The sequence below is a fragment of the Anopheles cruzii genome, chromosome 3 (assembly GCF_943734635.1).
Source record: "Anopheles cruzii chromosome 3, idAnoCruzAS_RS32_06, whole genome shotgun sequence".
Lineage (NCBI taxonomy): Eukaryota > Metazoa > Arthropoda > Insecta > Diptera > Culicidae > Anopheles > Anopheles cruzii.
Window position 1 is genome coordinate 85,384,178 of NC_069145.1, and position 23,854 is coordinate 85,408,031.

The following is a 23,854-nucleotide window of genomic DNA, read 5'->3' on the forward strand; positions in this document are numbered from 1 at the left end:
CGGTGTCGTCCATCATGCGGGCACTCGGTGCTCCGATAGTCGCGTAGTCTGAGTAGAAGAACCCAAAACAGCAAATTGCCGTCCCCGAACGAAGTGAAGTGATGAAGGGAGCGTGAAAAATGCTACCACCCGAAACGGATGCCATTCTAGGACAGTACGAGCCCCCGAAGGCTACTACAGAAGTTCACGAATAAATAATAATCCATAAATCATCGCACTCACTGGACGGTGGACGGGGATGGCCCCGGCACACCGAAGCCATGCTGCGAACGTGACTGCAATTGCACTTGTAGAGGAATTGAAATATTGTTCGCTTCGCCCCAAAGAAGCTGTCATCAAAGTGAACTGTGCGAACACGCGAAGCGTTCCGGGTGCATGAGATGATAAATTGACACAACACACCACGGCGACGACGGGGGTTAATGTTGACACTATAACACTTCAAGTTTCGGGAAAAGATGCGTTTTTTCGCAAAACAAAATAATCCCGGTAAGCATCGCTCGCAAGACCGCACCCCGGGCTCGTCAACTATTTCACCGAGCGTCTCCACTTTCAGCTTTCAGCCCTCCACTCAAATGAGCGATGTCATGAGCGATGAAGATGATCTAAGTAAGCCGCTGCCAGTTGCAATCATCCGACAAATATGGATGGCGAAAACCGAATCATACTCAACGTTGGAGGCATTAGGTAAGACAACTCCGTTGTTTGTTGCAAAAACAGGAACAAAGGGAAGTTCAAAATGACTTTCTTAGGCTCTGAGACACCGTGGCGTTACCCCGGGGGCGCTTCGTACTAAAGTTTTCCAATACATCACCTGCTTTCGTCAGTGAAGTTGCGCACATCGCACATCACCAGAACAAATTTAATCTTCAAACCCTAGTCAACAACCTAGTTGGAAAAGATCAACAACACGCAAACGACAATCTGTCTTCCGCCGAGCGCGGAGGCGAAAGATAGTTTCATCAAACCACACATCTGCGCACCAGACCAGACCAGGCGTTGACAAACTCGATGCCGGTGCCGGTGGCTAATGGCAGTAATGAGGGACTTTTATCAACAAGTTCGAAGGCGGCCGTGTCACCGTGTTTTCTTGGCCTAACGAAGAAACTTATTTTAAATAACCGAGTATTTACTGAGGTAGAGCTTGAGCAGCTCTTTTTGCGTCCTTCTGTCGGAAAAAAAAACTCCGGAGAACGTGGGCCTTTCCTGGATAATTAAATCCAATAACCTTGCCGAGCGGTATGCCACTGGAATTGGGCCGGCGAAATCCGCCATAACCTGGCAGCATTACGAAAGTTTCTCACGGGCCCGCCCGCAAGCAAAAGTTTTCGTTCAGTTTTTTTGCGACACTCGTCCAACATCTTCTTTAGCCCGTTTGTGTGGCGCTTTTGAGATAGTTGTTTGTACTTAATAAATAGCCCTAGATGCCAGGCAGCGTGCGGAACGTCACGAAAAAAACTTCCGTTTATGTTTCCGTCGTAGACACGGCGGTGAAAATGGCAGAACCGGGAGCTTGAAGCATACCGTGGAGCATGTTCGACGACCGCGACGCGATGTCAGGATGCTGATGACGATAATGGCTGTGAGAAGCTGAAAAGACTTTCACTTGCTCTCGGTCTTGGCTCTGATGAAACCACCCGTTCGCCGCAGCCTGAGACTCACACTCACAAGGTCCTTAAACAGGTCGTGGATGACACGGGCAGCCACTCTGTCAGTCACTTACGACAGCGAAGCCGTGGTTAATTTTCGTGTCACACTAGTTTTTGTAAAATATTTAAGAAAGTTGCAACACAGACGACACAGACGACACGGATCGATCGGCGTGCGTTGTTGGTAGCGGACAATCGGCTGTAAGTCATAGCTTTAGTGACTGTTCTTTCACTCGAAGGTAACTTCACCAAGTTACGGACCTTGCAACGGAAAGTCCAAAATGTTCTGAGCTCACGAAAAACGAAAGCAAAACGCTGATGCATTAAGGTGGGCAATGTCTTCGCCCAAGAAATGTTGAAACTGGCAACACCGGCACGTACACGGCTGAGTAAAGTTTCCTTCGGCGCTCATTACAAATTCTCACACACGTTCCTGTAGCCTGCGAGATGTTCCGAGAACTCGGGAAGGGTTGAACGCGGCGTTTGCGGTATCGCTTTTGCTTGCCGCATCAAGCGGGCTCCACTAATTTGAACTATGAATATGTAATGATCTTTACATTATACCTCTTCTTCGTCCCGGGCCCGTGTTTATTGTCGATTGGCGCGGGCGTCAGGTAGTTCCAACAGCAAGCGTCCCCGGGGCGCTAGTTTTCCGATTTGCGACTCCTCACAAACTCTCGTTCGGGCTTTATCTGGCAGGTATGAGACGTACAAGGCGACACTGAAGAAGATTCCGGCCACCCGGCTCTCGCGGCTGACGGAGGCGCTGGCCAACTACGACCCGGTGCTGAACGAGTACTTCTTCGACCGGCACCCGGGGGTGTTTGCCCAAGTGCTCAACTATTATCGGTAAGGACGAGGGAGATGGATTTGATTACAGGGACCGGGAGTCGGAGCCTCAATCTGGGCGTTTATCGGCCCGCGTTGGCGGACCCAGCGGCGCTTCGCCTACAACAACATCCTCCATATTAAGGGGGGGGGAGTGCTGTAGTTCGCCATTTCTTTAACAATGTTCCACAAACTTTGCCGCGCAACTTTTCCACCGCACAATGGCGGACGAGCACAATAAAGAAGGCCTTTCCAGCGCCAGCAGCAGCAGCAGCAGCAAACAACAGCCCGAAGATAACGCCGGAGATTCGCGCCAATAAAAGCATAAGCCGTGCGCGAGAAAAAGAAAATAACCAGCCGGGAACTGGAGATGAACCGCGCTCCAGACGGAAGTGCCACATAATGGCGATAGACAGGAGTGGTTTTTTTTATCTTCTGCCCCACGAATTGGGCCATTAAAGAAAACTAGTTCGATCGTTACCACCCCGTAAGTGATGGCTTTGTTTGCGTGCCGACCCTTGGCAATGTGGCGCAAAGTTTGTCCATAATTCCGTGCCTTTTTTCCCTTTGGGCTCAGGCCGCGCCATAGTTGCAAATTTCGGGAAGCGTGCGCTAAATGGAATCATGCGGTGTTCATGCTTCCGTCGCAGGCCGGTGCAGAAGCGGGGTTTGCAGCAAATTTGGTTTAATCTTGGTGTGGTTGTGCTCTGTATGTTCCACGATTCCCCTCCACAGTACAGGGAAGCTCCACTATCCGACCGACGTCTGTGGGCCGCTGTTTGAAGAGGAACTGGAATTCTGGGGCCTCGACTCGAACCAGGTCGAGCCGTGCTGCTGGTCAACGTACAGCGTCCACCGGGACACCCAGGTGAGTACGGTAGCTTGGACCGGAACCGGGAACCAGGAGCAGCAATCGTAATCTGGTTTGGGTGACGTGCATCACGGGATTGCTTCTTGCAGATGGGTAACCAGGAATTGCAGGACTTTTCGGATCAAAAAGTTGGAAATTCATTTCGAAATTTGTACAATAATTTTGCCGTATTAAGGCACAGCATTAAGCGGAAAAGGCACTCCAAGATAGATTAACTTTTTCGCAGAAACAGGCGGCTTAGACCCTCTTCATTTATTGTTATTTCATACTGCGCATAAAGTAGACTCAGCCGGAGTGTTACAAATTTGATTGGATGGAGATTCCGAAATAGACCGACTGCCGGGACTCGTTCCTATTCGCTCTCAGCGAAATTTAATGAAGACCGTGTCCCAGTTATCCCAAGATAATCTTCCCCCGGCAACCCCGGTTGGGTGCGGCCGCGAATGGCGCCCGAAATTAGCATATCTCTTCAATGCATATCGCCATCAGCGCCGTTCGGCATGATTGGTATGCATTCGATTCCGGCGAACTCACCCCCCCGGTTTCGTGCATTCTTCCGTCCCGCACCCGCAGAGCACGCTGGCGATCCTGGACAAGCTGGAGCTGGATGACGAGCAGCCGTCGGAGGAGGCGATAGCGCGGCTGTTCGGCTTCGAGGAGGCGCTGCTGAACGGCGAGCTCACTTGCTGGCAGCGGACCAAGCCCAAGATCTGGGCCTTGTTCGACGAGCCGTCCAGTTCCACCGGCGCCAAGGTGAGTGAGTTAGCGGGCGGTACCGATTTTTGTGTCCAAGAACCAACGATCTAGCGACTGCTGTGCGCTGGGCTTTGCGGTGAGAAGTTTATTTAGACGCCTAATTTATTCATGAAATAACGGGGAATCGCCCGCGGACAACCATCGTACTGGAAATTGGTTGGAAAAATAGCACCACCATCGCGGGGGTCCGGGATCGAACGGAGGACGATCTGGTGCGACGATCAATGTTCCGGCCATGATTTTATGCAATGCACTCCACGTCCCCTGAGCGAGAAGATGCACACCGAACGAGGCGTTCTTCACCGTAGAACGAACAACGCGAATCTGTACATAATTGATTTGCCCGACTAATTTGTACAGCGACACGAAAAGGACAAAGGAGCGAAGGTAAGAACGCCATTGGCTGGGTTGTGAAGCAAAATGAATTACGACGAGCGCGGGGACTGCCACGGAGCAGACTTCAAAGGAAGCAAGCAGCGCGATCATCAGACAACGGAATGGCCCACAAAGCCAGCGGAGCAGAATTGGTTGACGGCAAATCATTAGAAATAATTAGATGCCACTGTGAAGCGTGCGTCTTTCGGTAAGTTATTCGCAACTCAATCATCACCAGCAGCACGCACCATGGCGGGCGGAAAATGTGCGTGCCTGGCGAATTCCCTGGAGGTTTGCACTGTGGAATGGCCTCCGACATTATTTGCATACGAGCGAACCCGGCGCAGCAAAATGCAACGCACACGCCGGGGCCGGATGGAATGGGCCCAAAAATTAGTAGACCAATGTGAGTCAGCGAACCCGAGACTAAAGCGTCGGCGTTCTTCTCTCCCTTCCTGCAGATTGTGGCCGGAATATCGGTGTTCTTCATCTGCATTTCTGTGATATCCTTCTGCCTAAAAACGCATCCGGGGCTGCGGGTGGAAATTCCGGCCATTCTCAACCTAACGACCAACGGCACCGGGCCGGGTCCGGCCATCTCGAACGGTTCCTCGCTCGATGGGCTCCTGCTCGATGAACTGCAAGACCACGAGGGTACCCTGGCCGGGGCCAGAAGCTTTGTTGGGGTGCCGACTGCGTCACCACCGCCTCCAGTGCCGCCACCGCCACCAACATCTTCCAGCAGCAGCACCACCACCAGCAGCAGCAGCAACGGGCCGCCAGCTCCTTCGACGCGCCATTCGAGACCGGAAACGACCACCCAGCGAACCGGACGCATCGTCTCGAGCGCCTACCGGATGAACTCCGGCAAGGGGGCCAGCATCGTCGAGAACTGGCAGGAGACGTACGGGCAACCGCACGAGGCGTTCTTCTACGTCGAGCTCGTCTGCAACGTGTGGTTCATCATCGAGCTGACCGTCCGGCTTGTGGTGAGTCCCTTTGGCCACCTCGGGCGGGCGGCGTGTTGGCTTTGCCGGATGGCCTACCGGAATTATGCCTGTTTGTGGTTTGTGGCGGACAATCGAACAGGGATCGAACACCTGCTCCTGCACGACCAATGTGCCCTCGTGTGGGGGTATCTGTCTCATGCCCGGCCGATGAGTGGTTCAATTTTCCGAACCGTTAGCCCACCGAGTGTCTCCGTTGTGGAATTCGATTAAGAGATCGTGTTTCTTCACCGAAGAAAGGGCTGCCGATTTGCTTCTGGGTCTAAGTCGCCAACTGAAGCCCTTCGACACAACTTCGATCCAAATCGAATCCAGCAGCCCCGGCGCTTTCGGCGGCAGTATGTCCTTTTCCAGTCCTGGCAGTCCCTGCACGAGACTTAATGCTAGGCTTCCTTGACGCTCTGCCAACATGCCAAGTGTCAGGTTCAGGCAGCCACCGGCGTCGAGTGTGTGCTGCTGCTGCCGAGGCTGTAAGGCTTCATTTGATAAGATAAACATCGGCATCCATCAGGGCAAGCAGCGGGTGTTTCTGGAACGCTCCATTAGACCCGGCCATCCCGGGCGGGGGATGGATCTGCCGACGACTGCCGACCGGGTGCCGACTCATTTCAAATTTTAAACCCTTACCTCCGCCGTCGCCGCGGTGCCATCGTACAGAGATTTGCGCTCTCGACTCGTGCGAATGTTTTCTTTTCATTACTACATCTATTTGGTTACCCATCGCACGATGAGTCAGTAAGATGGAGTGGTACTGGAACACTAGAACAAGGAAGCGAGTTCGGGCGTGTAAAGTGCTGGCTTCGTCCTCGAAACTTGATGAGCTAGTTCCAACTCCTTCGCTCGCTCACAGAATAAACATGAGCGCAAAAATGCTGCGTAACACCGAACCGCTTTGCTCCGTACAAATGGGTCACAGAAAAAACAATGCTCTGCTTTCATTGCTCCTTTTTGGCCCCCGAGGCGGCACAATAAATTAAATTAATGATTGAACGTCTCGGAGTGTTCCGATGAAGCAGTACAAGCGAGACTGGCAAGCCCTACAAATGTCGGCGGGACAATCATCATGGCTTAAGTGTTTCACCATCAATCAACTTGCTCGCTCTCTCTCTCTCTCTCTCCACACCACAAAACCCGTTGAAATTCAAACCCCTGTAAGGAGACCACAAATGAGACAGTCTTCTGCTCCGTTGAGGTATGATTAATGGGCTGTGTGATTTTTAAAGTGGTGCCTAGAGCTAGTCAGGCGAGTCCTGAATTTTGACGCTCCTCTTGACACACACACACATACTAAACTACTACTAGTATTTGGGATAGACCGACCGAGTAGAGCTTAGTGTCAAACCCAGGGCCCGGAGAAGGTACAAAAGCGAGGTAATGGGTCCATTCAACACCCACCGAACGACCCGAGCTGGTGTCGGGTCGTGAGCGTAATCAGAAACATTTCTCACCACCAGACTGAGATGTGTGTTTGCGCAGGGGTTAACTCCAACTCCAGCCCGCCCAACTTCCTTCCTCCAGCGGAGCTGCGATCCCTGGTCCGCTCCTCCGCTCCGGTTAAAAGGAAGGTCAAGCGCTGGAGTACCGTCATTTAAGGGACGAATGATGTGGTGGTTCAACTCACCACCTCCTTGACTTGGCCGAACCGGAGGACCAAATTAAATACACGTAATCGTCGTAACCCTGGCCATCGCGGTAACGTGGCGCCCCCCCGGACCGAGCATTAGCATCTGGTGCCGGAGGTGTCGGAGCGGTGACGTTTGGCGCGCCACGGTCGTTTCGAAGTAATTTGGTCCACGGTGAGCCATTCGGTTTACGGCCAGGAACGCTCCGGCAATTCCGGCACCGCCGTGAAGAGCGGGCCCCGAGTTCCTTACGCAAACCAAACGTCAGCAAGAAAGCCTCGGCAACTCGGCACCTCGGAGAACTCGGTCTCTTAGTGGGCATTAATTTTACGATATCACCAGAAGCCCGCCCGCTAGGAGGCAAATAAACTAGAGCTTCCCGGTACCCGGTCGGTCGGGGAGAAAAATGCGTTATGAAATGTGGCCGGGCCGGGTGGCAGGGAGAGAGCGGAACCGGCACGGGGCGGCCAGCGTGTCGGGGAGCGAAAAACGCAATAAATTTAAATAAATATCATTTACGCCGTTGGCTGCAGCAGGTTGAAGGCATTCGTTCCGGGTTCCGGTGCCGGATCGGCAGCGACCATAAGTCGACCGAGGACGAACCGTCCAGACGGGCCAGACTGGGCCACTGGGTGGGCGGTGTCAACTTATGAAATATGGACCGCCACACTCCGCATCCGGGAGGTCGCGCCAGCATGTAACGTATGGACCGGGCTTTATGGGCTGTTGTTTGCATTCCCGCCGTGTTAACTTCGGCGCTCACAGTTTTGGCCGGTGAACTTAATTTTGCCATCGATCTTCGACGGGCCACCCAGACGGCCGGGCTCAGTGGCCGGGCCGGAGCGGGATTAATAAGTCGGACGTGACCGATGAAGATCCGTTCTCCGGGGGTGGGCGGCAGTGATGTGTCTTATTTATGGCACACCCGAGTATCACTTTCTCTCGGCACGGAAACGTCGATGCCGGCCGTTGATGCTGCGACACCGACCGACGGAATGTGTCGATTTTTCAACCCAATCCCGTCGCTCCGACTCCAAGCGGTCTGATCAAGCGGGGATTTATGGAGTTCACACCAGGGCCTCCACACCGTGGGGCTATAAAATAAATCAAACATTCATGAGCGTACGATTCCGGCTGATGGGTGGACCCTGCCCAGCACTACGGGACGTGTGGGTGTGTGTGGGCCCCGGACTTGTGGTTAGACAATTGAAAGCCAAATAATGGCAATTAATTTCGAATTTAAATTTTAAACCGTAGCGTGATGGGGTTGGTCCCGTTTTAAATATCGAGCAGCACCCTAATCGCGTGGAGTGCAGTTTTAATTCAATGTTTGCGGTTGTGATGGAATCTATTCGATTCGATTATTTATCGGCGGTCCCATTAGTGTTGTGGTTATGTTTGAACGATGCCCTTCGGATTGTTTCCATCATTACGTTTATGAAGCATAATTGGAAAAATAATCAATCATTAAATCGTTGTTTTAGGAATCATCGTTTTAAAGCTTTCAACTAATTGATGGCGGGGGCTAGAGTTAGCGCCGCAGTTGCGGCGAAACACTAAACCTACACTCGATTCGATTTGGCCCGCAGGTGTCGCCGAGCATCGTGCAGTTCATACGGTCGCCCGTCAACATCATCGACCTGGCGGCCACGCTCAGCTTCTACACCGACGTCTGCCAGCGGATGGGCGAGCAGACGGGGCTCCTGGAGGCGTTCTCGATCGTGCGTATCCTGCGGCTGTTCAAGCTGACGCGCCACTCGCCCGGCCTGCGCATCCTGATACACACCTTCAAGGCGTCGGCCCGCGAACTAACGCTGCTGGTGTTTTTCCTCGTCCTCGGCATCGTCGTCTTCGCCAGCCTGGTGTACTACGCCGAGAAGCTGCAGGTATGTTGCCGTATCGCGTGCTAATATGTTGCGGATCCGACCGAGAGCACGCTAATGCCGTTGGCGTCGGCGAAAGACTAGTTATTTACCATATCGTGTGTCGCCGGTGGCAGTGTTATGATAAACCTGACCGAGCATCGGTTGTCCGACCGGTGTCACATGGTGTACCAATATTCAAACAACTCCAGCCGACCACGTTACAACCAATCACCCCTTCGAGGAACCGACACTTTTTTTGTTTCGAACGAAAGCTGCTCGGCGGCCATATCTTTGCCCGTGTGCGCCGCTTTGTAAAGGCAATAAGATGCTCGGCAGATCATGTCTTACGCACCATCGCACCTCCTGGCTGAATCACAGAACAGTAGACCCTTGAGACGGCGATGCCGATGCCGGTGCGATGAAGAACGGCCAACGGAAGTGTCGCAAACCTGTTGAATCTTCCCCTTTTCGGGCTGTAAGCAGTTGACCTCGGCGCTAATCGATGACGCTCCAGAGTCCGGTGCCGATACCATCCAAGCTGAAGGTGATGGCCTTTGACAGTTTCGCTAAGTGTCCTCGATCGACAGCACTTGGAGTGGCTCTTGATTGGAGTACTTAAAGCCACGCAAACTCGAGCCGGCTTGTTATGGCAGACGACGATAGCGATTCCCGGAATCGGTTTCATTTTGCGCTAAATATTGGAAAATTACACCGGCGCCCTTGAGAGGCTAATTAACGGGCATTACACGCGGCTTAAATCGGGCCTAAGTTAAACGAAAGTATTAACAAGCTTTGCTAATGTACCTGCCACATCGCGGATTATCCTTGAAGGGGCCACTATCGACGTTTCAAGGAGTCGCTTAATTAAGACTGCCAATTTAGTCTTGTAATCAGTTTTATCTCTTCCATAAGTACGTCGCCCTATCATCACTCAAACATCTCAATGATCTTACACCTAATTGTGCCGTTTTAATGCTAAACTCATTCGTTTTTGTGGCCCCAAATTTTAGTGCACCAAAATGAGCAATATCGCAGATCGCATAGAGGACTTTTCCTTCGAATCGCTTCGTGCGAATGTTGCCACCGTATGCTCTCGTTCGAAATTGACGAAGCAAACGAACGCAAACTCTGGCAGTCCGCTTACTTTGATTGCTACAATATCTGCAGTGCCACCGCTTGATCCGGTTCATGTCGCCATCATCATCTTCATCATCATCAGCACCATCAAGTCGAGCGATCCATCCATCCGTTACGGTGGCGCACTTTGTCTCCGGGTGAAATGTTCGACCCATTCCCGCCGGGTTTATGATACATATTGTTTTAGTTTTATTTCTCCTGGCAGCAGTTATGAGTGTGTGTCAGTGCGCCAGAAATCTTCTCGTGACGCAATTTGCCTTGGCCCGCAAAAGAGGAAATATTTTTTTTATTTAAAAAAAGCAAACATTTCACTTCAATCCGACCACTAACGACCGCTGGGAGGCGAAACTCTAACCGATGTAACACCGATAAGGTCCCGTACACGAACCGTATCCCCCGTTGGCTCACCGGCTTCGTTAGGATTCACGGTCTCGGTCGAAAATGTGAAGCATTGTCGGGCCACAGCCCTTTGCGATGCGCGACTAGTGGTCCGTCGGGATCCTGGCCCGACCACCCTAGCAACCCGTGTGCCGTTGCGTGCGTTGGTATGTGAAGCGGAACCACAAGCGTCGGCCCGTAAAGCGCCGCCCCACGTAGCCACGAGAGTTCACTGACGCGCCCGGACGACCCCAGGGACGACCCCCCGTAGTGTCTTCAAATAATTATCTGTCCGGAAAAATCCGACCCTGGTGGGCTGCCCGGGAAAAGCGATCTAAATCTCGTTCGGTCTCCCACCGGACGGCGGCCACCGCCGCAGATGCGGCGATCAACGTTACGTTGATTAGGGTAAATTAATTTGAATTTTGTGTCATCCGCTTAAACCGACAACACGGTGGACGGTGGGAGTCCGGGCCGCGCTGGAGTTGATTTAAAATTTCGCCGGGCGGGTCGGTGCGAGAGGGAAGATTGAAGAAAATGGTGGCCAAACTTCCACCTTGCCGGGCGGGCGTTCATTCCCGTGACCGCACCGCCGAATAATCCACCGAGCGATGTTTTGTTTCGGCCGAAGTTCAAACATAAACACTCAACAAGGATGGCCGACTGGCTGGCTGGCTGGCTGGCTGGCTGGCCATCGTCCAGTCCGGGGCCGGTGGAAAGCGTAATTAAAGATTAAATCGGAAAGCCGGATAATGATACGGTTGGATAAAAATCATTTACGGCCATTACGGGGCAAGATTTAGCGGGCCACCGATGGGCCGCGGACCGACGATCGGGGTGGCACCGAGAGAGTGAATTGTTGTTTTATCACATTTAACGGTAAAGAGCGGATTAAAAATAACAGCGATTTCAGGATATTTATTGCCACCGTTCTGCGGTCCACGTTACGTCCGCCCATTAGCGAAGCTGCAGCTGTGTTTGTCATTTCCGAATACGGCTTTCCGAGAAGAGGAAGGTAAACACCGGAAGGTCCTATTACTAAAGTACGTGTAACCGTCGGACATGTAATCCAACATTATGTGCGATTATGAATGTAGCGTCTGATTCTCGTTTTAGTTAAAGCTGGCTCTTAGTTTGTCGTCGGATTTTAATTTGCATCTCAATGAGCCGGTTCTACAACGTTTGCTTTGGGACTTCGGCGTCGTTTCAGGATAATCCGGACAACCAGTTCAAGAGCATCCCGCTGGGCCTCTGGTGGGCCATCGTCACGATGACCACAGTCGGGTACGGCGATATGGCTCCGAAAACATACGTCGGTATGTTCGTCGGCGCACTGTGTGCCCTGGCCGGCGTGCTTACGATCGCCCTCCCGGTTCCGGTTATCGTCAGCAACTTCTCCATGTTCTACTCACACACGCAGGTAAGTTTCGTAAGATCAGAATCGTGTCTTTATTAGTTATTTTTCTGTTGTTATCGGTTCTATTTCGAAAATAGCAGTTCCTCGAAAGTTCCGAATTCCTCGAAAAAGAAACGAAGATTGATTGAATGCCACGGTGCTAGGTGGGTCGGATTGAGATTTATGACCCACACCACAACCCCCGTTTTGATATCTGCAAGAATGCATCGCCAGGATCTTCATCAGCTGCGATCGTTCGCGCGAGATTCGAGCATGCAGATTGTTGCTGAATCGCTCATTTCGCATGGAATGTGCCGGAAACGGGGCTCCCGCTTCATTGGCACGCAAATCGAGAGTCCATTTTGTGAGGAAAACTCGTCGGAGATGAAGCCATCAACCCCGTTCCGTCCCGATTCGTTATCCCGTCCAAAGAACTCGAAACATTACACAAACCCATCAATCACCCGTAACGAATGGTTTCGCGACTTCATCCGGCGCGTACTCGGGCGCTCGGGGTTTACTGTCGAATTTCATCTTTACGGCCACCGGGCCACCTTCTTGCCGCACTCTCTCTCTTTCTCTTGTGCTCGGCGCATAGTTGTAACGTGTGGCACTCTACCCATCATGTTTCCAACAGGCCGCGAAAGTTTTCACATCCTACGCCGACGACAGGATTGTGCTTGTTAGGCACGATTTATGTTCCGTTGCCGTGCTGGGAAAGTTGCCACTCGCCCAAAACATGCTCCGCAACCGCAACCGCAACGTTCACCACAGCGCGCCTCTTGGAACGGGCCGGGCCGGGAACAAGTGGAAAGTTTCCCCGGCGTTGTCCAGAGGCCTAGGATTATGTTCTAGGCTCCGTTTCGGTTGGTGAATTAAAATCCGATGTCGATCCACGCTTGAAAGGGGAGATGTGCTCGGCTGAAAAGTTGGCCGGCTCACTGGCAAACCCACGACTTGACCACTCTCTCTTGCGCTACGATGATTAACGACTCCGGATCTTTCCGGAGCGATTCCATCATTCGGTCGAAGCCGGAGCGGAATTTGTCAAACTATCAGTGTTCTCCCGATGGCTCAAAGTTCAGCGTGCGGGGCGCTCCGCACCTTCGGACCACCTTCGGAGGGAGTAAGTTTTGTGCCAGAAGGGCCAGAAGAAATTCTGCATAGCGATAAGTTTCGCGCAGAACTTCAATCCTGCGCGCTGCAAGAAGGTCGGTTCCCGGAATCGGATTCTGGAATTTGATTTTTTGCCACTAGGCCCCGTCCCTTCGGCTCAGTTCACTCGGGAAATCGGACAAAGTACTCGGGTGAACTTTCATTCAACCGGAAACACTCCCCCGGCGGCAAGGAGCGTTCGTTAAAGGGTGAGGCCACAAAAAGCGCCATACGTTGATGAAGCGGCTCGCAGATGGTCGTGAGAAATCGTCGATAGATTTAAAGCTGTTCGATGTAAACGATGGCCGACCGATGGTACCGTCTGCCCGAACATCATCATTCGAATCCATCGACATCGCGCTGACGGGTTGTGTGCCCCGCCGGGTTGGCCCAGGACTTCGATCCTGGGCCGGTGCATTCGGATGAATTCGCGCCCGGGGGCTCGTCCTCGAGCTCTTCTTGACGTTTTTTTCCTCTTCTTTTCCCACTTTGGTGGAAGATTGATGTACGTCATAAATAAAGTGCCGTGAAAAATATCATTCCGTTCCTCGGTCGCGCTCGGTCGCGCTGAGGGCGAAAGATTTTCATCTTCACTGATTTACGGATTCGCAACGATTCGTTAGATAGATGTTCACAAATTCGGTCAAAATTGCGAGCTCGATACTCGGTCGGTCATTTAGCTCCGTTAGCTGGCTGAGGCCGAAGTTTGTCTTAATCTTGACCCTAATTGGTAGATTAATGCTTCATCTCGCCACAGTCGGAATGATTTATGCACTGGACGAGTTCGGAGAACGCGAGCTCCCACGCCGGTGGTCTGTCTGTCGTGTGAGTATGATAAATGATCCTTTTTTTGCTGTGCATAACGAGAGAAGGTGACCTTCACAGGCGGATGGCCAAAGTGTACGACTTTTATCGCTGTTTTTGACCGAACAACGATTTGTTTTAAAAAAAGTTGACACTTTTTTAATGAATAAACACTTTGAAATGTTTCAATTATCTCCCCGGGTGCCCAAGGACCAGCAAAACGGAACGAAATTAAAACACCATCACCAAAACAAATGCCATCGCCCGGAGATAGCGTCACGCCGCGACGGCCGCCGGGCTCGTGGTCTTAATTAACTGCATTTGACAGCCCATTTAGGCCCAAGGATTGTTCAAACTTCCCGCTTTCGCACAGAATTCAGCAAACGGGGATGGAGGACAGTACACTCCCGTCGCCCACTGGCAGGCTGATGGAATCTCGGGGACTCAGTGACGTCCGTCCGTGGCCGCCATCTGTGTCGACGGAGAGTTGACGATAGTGGATCCAACAAAAGGCCCAACTGACAGTTGCACGTTCACTGCAGGACTCGTTGGAGAGCCGGCTGACGCCAAAGCCGTTCGGGGCGACCTGAAATGTAACCGAGCCCGAATGCACCGGTGGCAGCTTTACAAGGACATTAGCATAAAATCATCACCGTCATCGTCCGGGCCTGACGTCGGCCCTTTGATGGTACGCATCCGCGACGTCCAATGAACGGGAAAAAGTCGGCCAAGTGTCGCTCGAAAGCACACTTCCACCACCACCACCAGACTGACGCGCTGTTGACTATTGACGGTAGTGGCTTCGTGGGGACACCCTGCGGACGCCTCGTTGCGCTTCATTGCGCTTCATTTGTTCTAATGCCCGCAAGGCTCGTGGACGTTCATTTACCTGTTGGCACGTTGGTGCCGGTATTGCGAGGCTGCAGTACCGGCACTTGGAGGTCCTTCAAAGTAAACGCGAAGCTCATGGGCGTCACCAAGGAGACAAACAGAACGGCCAGACTCACGCCAGAAAGGATCTAAAAGTGATCCGATGGCGAACGCTAAAAGCAGCGCACTTGAAGTCTCCGGGGGACGGGCTAGGGTCTAGCTCCTTAGACTCCTACGAAGTCCTGCACTCTTCCGGGGGCGGAGTGCGCGATGCTTTCGTAACCTGGACCCGTGATGTAACAAGCGCGGCGCCATTTTCGGACAACGCACCGGGATCGGGTTGAAAGCGGATCAGCGGAATACGCTCCTTTTGTTTGCTCCGGCCAACTGCAACCCGCCCGGTGTATGTGTTCGGTTCGATTTACATAATTTTCTCATTTAAATTTTTATCGGCCCTGGCAGTTTTTCAAATTGGCTCCATTTCGACGACGCTGGCAACAGGACCCTTGGTGGTGGCCTGGTCGATGGTTGCGATCGAGATAAACAATGCACGATGCTGGGCGAAGATGACGGAGCCCGGGAACCGCCGCGCCGGAGCTCGTCTCTTGTTTCGCCGGCCACTCCGGGGGCCACGTCAAACTTTTTACACTTTTAACAAAACACTTTGTAATGAGCTTCCCAAAGTGCCACGCGACGCACTGGCGGACCTGTCACCGAAAGCGATGGTCTCGATGTTTGATGCTAAAATGTTTTCGTTTTATGCTGTCCTTTTCTTTGCAAATTAAATTAAATTTATGTTTTTTTTGTTTTGAGTTATATGACTTTGTTCCTAAGGACGGTCACAGCGTCAAGACAATGTGCGTCTAAAGCTACATGTTTATTATTTACATATTATTTGGTACCTAATTCATTATTAGGTAAAAACGGATAATGGATGGGATTCCAATCCTTAGAACCCGGGATCATCCTTATTCAACACAAACGGTTCCTCCTCGGTCACGTAGATTACGATCCGTGTTGCGTAGGTTTTCCACTGCAGCGCGTGTTCATTTTTATTCCGTTACAAAACAGAACACCAACAGAAATTAGCATACGGGTGTGCATCCGTATCAACCGATCATACGGTGGTTTAAGGTTGGCCACCCCCTCGGAATGCGGTACCTTTTGCCCTTTAGCTGATCAGATAAATTCTCGTAACGCAATGTAACGCAAATTTACACGCCGCAGGGTGTAGCTTATCATTTCGATTGGCCTCCCCAAAAAAACCCCAAAACAAACCACCCGAAGCTCACTTATGCGCGGCCCCCCGCCGTACGCCCTAGAGTGGGTCGTAAATTGCTTCCCGATGAAAGTACCGAAGACTGCGCCGTCGTCGTGGCACGTGGGACACGCCGGAGGAATATGCAAAATAAACAGAGACATTGTTATCGGACGATTATTTTTCGACCACCCTTTTCTTTTCGGTGCTCCGTTAGCTTCTTAGTTTCCCGGCCGCCACACGGCCACAGACGGTGATCGCGGAGGGTTTTGACTTTGGCGCTAAAATTTGGTCCCATTTTTTCCCACCCAATTCTTCGGCAGGCCCGCTCGAAGCTGCCGAAGAAGCGTCGCCGTGTCCTGCCGGTGGAGCAGCCGCGCCGGAAGCGTGAAGTCGGCGTCGCCAATCGGCGGGTGAACGCGATGAAACACCAACACACCCAACCGGCAACGCATCCGGCCATCTTCAAGGATGCTTTCGGTGGAGCGAAAATTGGTAAGCTTTTTGCGGTGCTCCTGGTGAACTTTCGCTTGGAATCGCGATGGCGCAAAGCCCGGTCGCTTGTGGGTGGAGCTTTCGGGGGAGCTTTCAAAGGACACCCACAGGCCGCGAGCTTTCTCACACGCTTCGACACACTCACTCACACATACTACTCGTCCGCAGGTCACGTGAATGGCGTGAATGTGATAGGACTCACGCTGCAAGGACCGTCCGTGCCGGGGTTGGCCGTCCTCAAGCCACCGGCCGCCCTGCAGCAAGGTAATGTTATTATCGTTTTCTTCAATTCAATTTCAATCGGGCTGCTCGGTTTTGGGCTGTTCGACAGCGGTTCGTTGACTTCAAATAACGCCCGTGGGTCGCCGGATAAAGTCTAATAATAATCCATACATCACCCGGCGGCGACCGATTTGTCCAACCGATTCCTCGCGGACCGTTCGCGCTTTTTCTTCTTCTCCTTCTAGGTGATTTCATCAACGTCCCTCAGCTGAGCTCGCTGCAGCCGCGGCAACCGACGACCGGAAATGTAGATTTATTGCTGCCATTACAGCCGAAATTGCTTGTTCCGCTGGGTAAGCGCCGCTTAGCGGTGGATTTGCCATTTTTGCGCGCGCAAAATCAACGCGACTGATATCCTTTTTTTCTTGTTTCGGCAGTGGCAGAGCGGCGAGAGTCCAAACCGGAAGAGATGGTCCTGCCGGAGCCGAAAGTTACGCTGCATTGCGCCGACCAGAGCGCCGCGTCGGGTAACAACACCCCCGGGGACGACGATGAGTCCTGAGCCGTGAGATATTGGAGCGCTGAGGGGCTGCTGTAGGAAAATTTAAAATTTGAAAGTTTTTGCTAACCCGAGGCGCGCCTTCGCGAAGACGCAGGGAGAGGGTGTCCCAGGTCCGGCAATTAACCAAATGCAAATGAAATTCAAGTGGCAAACTTGGAACTTTGGTAGAATTTGGGCAAAGTCGTTGGAAGCAAAAGTTGCAAGATGCTAAAGAGACTCTAGAAAGACTCTCGATGAAGGTTGTTTTTGTCATACAAAAACGTTGCCAGAAGTCTGAAAGGCCTACAAAGAGAGAGACAGAGACCCCGGAGATCGGTTACGAGAGTAGATTTAGCTAGAAGCGGTAGTTGTTCAATTGGAGTTACATGTGCTCAACCTTTTTCTACAAATAACGATCCGATCCGGTCGGCTGACCGGCATGGCGTTAGGGATCGGGACGTTATTTTTGGCATAAATCTAACCTAACCAACTAACCGTGAAACTAGCATCAAGCTGAAACTGAATAGGTGTTTGAATGTTGCCAAAGTTGTACGGCCAAAGGGGACAACGTACCACTATCTTCACTAAGGTAAGCTAAGCGTATAGGAGTAGCCATACAGACAGACCCGTTTCTGTGTTACGAAAACGTAGCAAACAATCCGGACGAACCGAAGGGAAAAAACCAAGCTTTAAAGGAATGGCACGCAACCGAAGAGGATCGATGCTAATGAAAGGTCTGCGCAATGCGCTACAATAATTGGTCCTAGCGCGAAGAGGCCGCTGTACGTTACTCGAAAGGTGCATCCCGGTGACCGGGTGTCTGAACCAAAATCAATTTAGAATCGGTTTCAAATCTAGAAACGGCCACGCTGTTACGCCGTGCAGGAAGAGCCAAAGTTTCAGCTTCCCTGTTCGAGCCGATCTTGCTGTTTAGAGAACGAAGTCACGTGAACTTCGTAAAATGTACATCAAAAGGGCCATTAAACGGCGGACGACATGGAATGCCCTGTCAGCCACGCCAAGCTGGACGAACCCGATTGGCCGAGGTGAGTCGGTTAAAGAAAATATTTTACTTGTTTAATTGGGCGACAGAAATCGAACAAAATAAATTGGTGCATTTTTAAACGAAAACCGAAAGATAATTCACTCGAAAAGTTCGCTGTTCGAAGGAAGACTCTCTTTGGCGAATATAGACGCGCTTTTTCACCCAAAAACGAAGATTCCTAGAAAACATTAACCGAAAGGAGCCTTCTTCTTCGAACCACGACCAGCGCTTTTGGGACCGAAACACCGAATGCGGGCGATCGTCAGCACGGCCGAGTGAAGTGCCACTTTCAAGAACCCATTCGCGACTTGACCGTTTTCGGAGGCGCACCGTTACTATACTGACTCGCGGCCCGCAACTTTACGGCCGCTCATAAATTGCGACGAATGAAAACGAATAGCAGCGCCCGGGACCGGTGGGAGGTGGAAGCGAAATTAATGACGACCGTTCAGTGTCGACCGTCGGCGGCGGCGGTGGTAAAACAAAGTAAATGACAACATGCCGTTCCCCATTACGGCGAAGGATTCTCCGGCCGATGGTGGTGAAAAAAGTGGTCCACTTTTCTGGCCAATTGCATCCTTCTGCGGCACGCTCGACGCTCCAGTCCAGGTTCCCGGGATGCGGGGGCTGTAAGTCAAAATTATACTCCCTCATTAACGCAGATCGTGTTGTGTTATTCCGGTCGGAACCGAAGATGGGGAAGAAAAAAAAGCGGAACGATTCACGACCAACGAGGAAGTGGAATTTATGATGCTGGTTAGAACCACTTTTCGTCTCCGTCGTCGTCGTCGTCCTGGTGACCACCGAGAGCGAGTCAACAGTTGAACGTGAACTCCATCGGCCACGCGGTAACCGTGGCCACCCGGTTTAAGAAGCGGCTTAAATGGTCCTTCGCAAGATTTGGCACCCTCCAAACGGCCCGACGGCGACTAACGGGAGCTCGAGAGCCAATCAGCGGCACCCAAGAAGGACACTTGGGCCGCAGCACTGTTGACCCGCTCGCTGACGATTCTTGAAATTTCGTTTGCCCTCTTCCTCTTTTGAATTCGTCCTCTTTTTTCAGCTGACCGCCGGAACAAAGTAAACATCGCCGAACCGCCGGTGGATTCGTATTTATGCTTTGGCGCGTTGGCGTGGTATCCTTTACGGGGGGGCGCGCGCTTTTCGATTTTAATCTGCAGCGCCTTCCAGGAGACGCCACGCCACGTGGCTCCGGTAGAAAGGATGAAACCTAATCTTGGACGGGCCCACTGAGTTGGGCTGAGAATTTTACAAATTCCCTCCACCCTGGCCAGTGGCCTTGACGCAGCACAGGGGGCCTTTTTTTCCCCCGACACGGTCTTCAAAATGAATCGAAAACACAATAAAAGCTCCGGACAACATAAAGTTTTGTGACGCGGCACGTTTGCGGTCGCAAGAGAGATGGAACGACGGTCCGTCGGTCGCCAGAGCACAATGGGACTAGGCTCCATAACTTTCTTAATAAAATTGTATTCATCTAGCGATTTCGGAACACCCGTATCCACGCCGGGAGGTGCCCGGAACGGGTCGAGCATAAAACAGCGACCGGTGGCCGGAAAGGTCATTCGCTACAGCAGCAGCAGCAGCAGCAAATGGACAGGAAAATGTTTCGCTCGGACCCATTCGAGCAGCAAACTAGTGAAACCTCCGTGAAACAGCAAATCCGGAAGCACCGCCGTTGGATTCATAAAACTCAACGAGCGTCAGTTTATTTGGGGCTCCGGATCCTCGCAGGGGTTCTGTCATCCAGGGATCGCGCGAAGCACTCGGCGGCAGGACTAAACTAAATTGTTCCTACTCGGCATTCATGCATATTCTGTTTACTACTTCGCTGCGCCGTCAGCATTTCAATCATAAATGATCTTCGCAGAACGCACCAAGACGAATACATCGATCGAAACTCATCCAAAACGTGCCACATAGAGAGAAAGGAAGTGCTCCGTCTAGTTTAGTTGGCTCGTCATAAATGTCGCTTTGTCGTCTGCCGATGCCGTCCGGGCATGTTCCGAGTTCCTTTGTCTCCTGACGGTGAAGGTGAAACATAATGTTCGGCGGCAGCCTTTTCCCTTAATCAGCATGTGGCAATAAAAGCAGAAAAGTTCCGGCACGGTTTCGAAGCCGATCGAAGCTACTGCACTAGGTTTCTCTCATGAATATTGGCCAGCCATCGATGGTGGTGGTAAGAGTGGGAAGTTGCGCCAAAATGTGTATTTAGAATACTTTGTTACATAAATTATCCTTTTTGAGATGAAAATGCATATGAAAATGAAAGTTGGCCTTGAAGGAGGAAGGATGTTTAAATACAGTTTATCAAACATTAGAAGGTTGAATTTTTGAAACTCCATGATAAAAGCTATCTATTACTGATCCATAGATGCGAATAACACAGGTTTAGCGTAAAAACGGATATCACGGTACGTCGTAGCCGCCGGCACCAGCGCACCTGGCGGACTTACTAGAAACCATAGCTAGAACGACGCACGCACATCTAGTATCCTTAGAGTAGATGTAAAAGCGAACAACGGGCAGTTCGCGACAGACAGTGGAGAAGGAAAGACTTATAATTTTTGAGCTTCTACTTTGACATTACGGTGTCATAAAAGAGGTTCTACAAAAAAGGTTTTTAGTATGTCGCTGACTCAAGAGTGAACAGGAATAATGTTAAGTGGAGTCTTGGGTAGTTCCTACGCCATCTTCAAATCTGTGCTTATTCAAGTCCCCCAAAAAAAGGGACTTTTCACACATACAGCTCTTCGTCAGTAAACCTTCGGCGAATCGAACCGAAATCAAGATCAGTGCTAATGGCCGAATGACGGCGTTGAGATAAACCAAGACGCATCGGGACAATCGCACCCAACGAGAAGAAAAAGCCACGAGATTGGTGGCGTAAGAAGGGGGGGAAAAATCACTTGCCCCCACGGGCAGGACCCTGGATCGGGCCAGTAGCGAACCGAAACATTCGGAAACACCCGAAACATGGGAGTAATCAATGTTTTATGGCTCTAATGGCAAATTAATCGGCAGGGAGGGCAAACACGGAGCGTGGAGGACGGAGGACGCCGGGGGTCGGTTATCACAGCCGGCCACCGGATCGATACGGAACCGCGCGCGGCCGGGAAGTGCGAGCACCAAAAGCGAAAGCGCGGTATCTTGGATGCTCCGCTAGACACCACACACCATAAATCGTGCACTCAGCTTCCGCCGCTCCTTCGGGGGTGCGACACCGGATGCCGAGCAGTGGGCCAGGTGGCATCCTCTCAAGGACATGGCACTGGCCTTGGCCACGCGCTGGCTGGCCAACATTTTATGTTTGCATTTCTATCCCCGCGCCCCGCGGCTTCGGCGCGCGTTGGCCAATGTTTACGAGCGCCGGCCGGCGCCCGAGTAATGAAGGTCATAAAACGGCGCACCAAGTGAGCGATCCGCCGGGAGGGGCGGAGGCCTCGGAATCGATCCGATCCTTAATCCGATTCCGGCCACCCGAAGGTGGGTGATTTGTAAGCCCATTAACTCTAATCAAAAACGTGTTATAATTTGTGCTCGCATCCTGGGGGGTGGCCACCACACATCCGACTCCCGGCGACCGCTGCCTGTTGAATCTTGGCCTAGGCTGTCGCCGTCGTCGTTTGCATTACGAATTAAGTTCATATTTTCGCATAATCAGCACGCCGATCGAATTAGCATCCCGATGAGCAGCTCCGATGAAGTGGCCCCCGATCGAACCCGGCCGGCCGTGGCTGCTGCGTAATGGAGCGTGGAAGAAGCATCGGAGTGCCGGGATTGGGCTACTTCTTGCCGCCGCTGCGAGTTGCCGGCAAGGGCACGAAAACCGGAAACAGAAGCTAGCCGGAATAATTTGCATAACATTGCGGCCGTTGCGGCTCGCTGCAAGTTAATTCGAGCATCGGGGGTCCGCTTCCCGATTTCGCGAATTCGAGAGACGGCCACCTTTCGCACTTTCCGCTTTTACATTTTCCGGTTCCGGAAGAAGTTACGGAGGCCAAAAATTTTCCATTTTCCCGCGGATGTGCGCAAACCGAACGTGTTCGATTAATTTAAAAATCCAACGACGCGGCCCAGGCGCCCCTGTGCGCCAACGCAATTCCGCGGCGCGAAATGGAGCGGCCATAATGGAGCACGCGGGTTCCCGCGGGGAGGCTCTTTTTTTTGCTTTCACTTCTCTCGTCCTTCTTACATAAAACGATTATTGTTTCGTGCCAATATTCGTCCCCGGAGGGCCTCAGTTGGGCCCCACCGGCCCCACGAAATTTCATCGCCGCCGTGTGCCGGAGTTATCGACACCGAGCCGCCGCCGACGGCGGTGGTACTCCACCGATTGGTTTGTTTCCCCTCGCAGGCCCCTTGGCAGCCTTCGCTGCCTCTTCCGGGTAATTTCGGCGCACTTCGCCTTTGGATCACGTGCAAGGCTTCGACCCGGTTTCGGCGGCCGGAAGATAATCGCGCACCGAGAGAACCGGGAGCAGGGAACCGATATCCTGGCATGTTGCGGCAGATAATCGAGTTGCTAAATCAGCCACCCGACCCGGGCCCACTTGAGGAAAAGGGGACCCGACTCAGGGCTTCTGCTGCTCGGTGGCATTAGCGTGTGCAGCTTAGTGTCTATCGGTACCATCGGCATCGTCGGGGCGTCGGGTCTGGTTCGAGTTTGACAACCTGCACGGCGCGTCGTAGCCGCGGGCCAAGATGCCCCCGCCTCGCCCGCCAAATATCGGATTCTTTCGCCGGTGGCTGTAGCAGAATGCCGGATTTGCCGTTCCACCGGTGCGTGAAGCCGAAAGAAGGCGCTCCCAAAAAGACGCCGACTGTGGCACTGTGAGGGCTCACATGAGCAGAGAAGCCGCCGGCAGATGAAAAGCGGTCGCTTTGTTCGCTTGCGTTAATCCGTTCAAAATTGAACAATATTGATTTCACGTGGCGCCCTCACGTGAAGGAATGGCCCACCCAGCGCGCAAAAAAATCCATAAACTCAAAGTGCCCAAGATGTGGTGCCCGGAGTTCCGGACAGGCCCCGAGTTCGATTCGGTGCCGGCTTCGAGAATGTTGAGAATTTTTACTCCGGTTCACAATTTATCTTCTGCTCGGTGTCAAAAGCATGGCCAGCCCATCGGGACGGGCAAATCACGCCTCTGATGTCCTGTCAACCGTGTCCGGACGAGTCGCGCCGGAGACAACAAAGGACAATGCCAGCTGCAGCACCGCTCGTCGGCTGCCCCTAATGGTTAATCGGGCACGGTGAAGTTCTAAAACCCGTCTGGGGAGCGATAAACTTTTGGTGGCCGTCTTGCAAGAAAGTTGGAACCCACTCAGAGGAGAAAGAGAGAGAGAGAGAGAGAGGTTTACAGCATCTCGTGTGTGGCACTAATATTGCGCACCGCAGCGCGCCGTGAACCGTAAGCCGGGGACCATGTCACAACCCGTCCGTAATGTTTATCCTCCTTTGGCAGCAAAACAGCATTACGTGCCAAGGATTTCGGGTAATATGAGGAAAAAACATGGGATTTGTCTTGTCGCCTCGGTTTTCTTGGGCCGCTAAATAGG

At 52.2% G+C, this 23,854-nt stretch overlaps 1 protein-coding gene across 1 annotated transcript; it reads left to right on the forward strand.

Moving 5' to 3' along the window:
* The first annotated feature begins 643 nt into the window (after positions 1-643).
* Positions 644-17,259, forward strand: LOC128270785 (potassium voltage-gated channel protein Shaw-like). The gene is made up of 11 exons (XM_053008204.1): positions 644-687; positions 2,349-2,498; positions 3,213-3,345; positions 3,922-4,101; positions 4,941-5,130; positions 5,395-5,468; positions 8,698-8,994; positions 11,699-11,908; positions 16,295-16,466; positions 16,934-17,041; positions 17,126-17,259. The coding sequence occupies exons 1-11, from the start codon at positions 644-646 to the stop codon at positions 17,248-17,250; spliced, it is 1,683 nt and encodes a 560-aa protein (XP_052864164.1). The 3' UTR covers positions 17,251-17,259.
* The last annotated feature ends 6,595 nt before the right edge of the window (positions 17,260-23,854 follow it).

What these genes read in the sequence shown, in the direction of transcription:
- LOC128270785 (XM_053008204.1), top strand. Translation starts at nt 644, where the DNA reads ATGGATGGCGAAAACCGAATCATACTCAACGTTGGAGGCATTAG. An exon ending in CAAGTGCTCAACTATTATCG is followed by an intron (nt 2,499 to 3,212) that starts GTAAGGACGAGG and finishes TCCCCTCCACAG; the next exon opens with TACAGGGAAGCTCCACTATC. An exon ending in TTTCGGTGGAGCGAAAATTG is followed by an intron (nt 16,467 to 16,933) that starts GTAAGCTTTTTG and finishes TTCTCCTTCTAG; the next exon opens with GTGATTTCATCAACGTCCCT.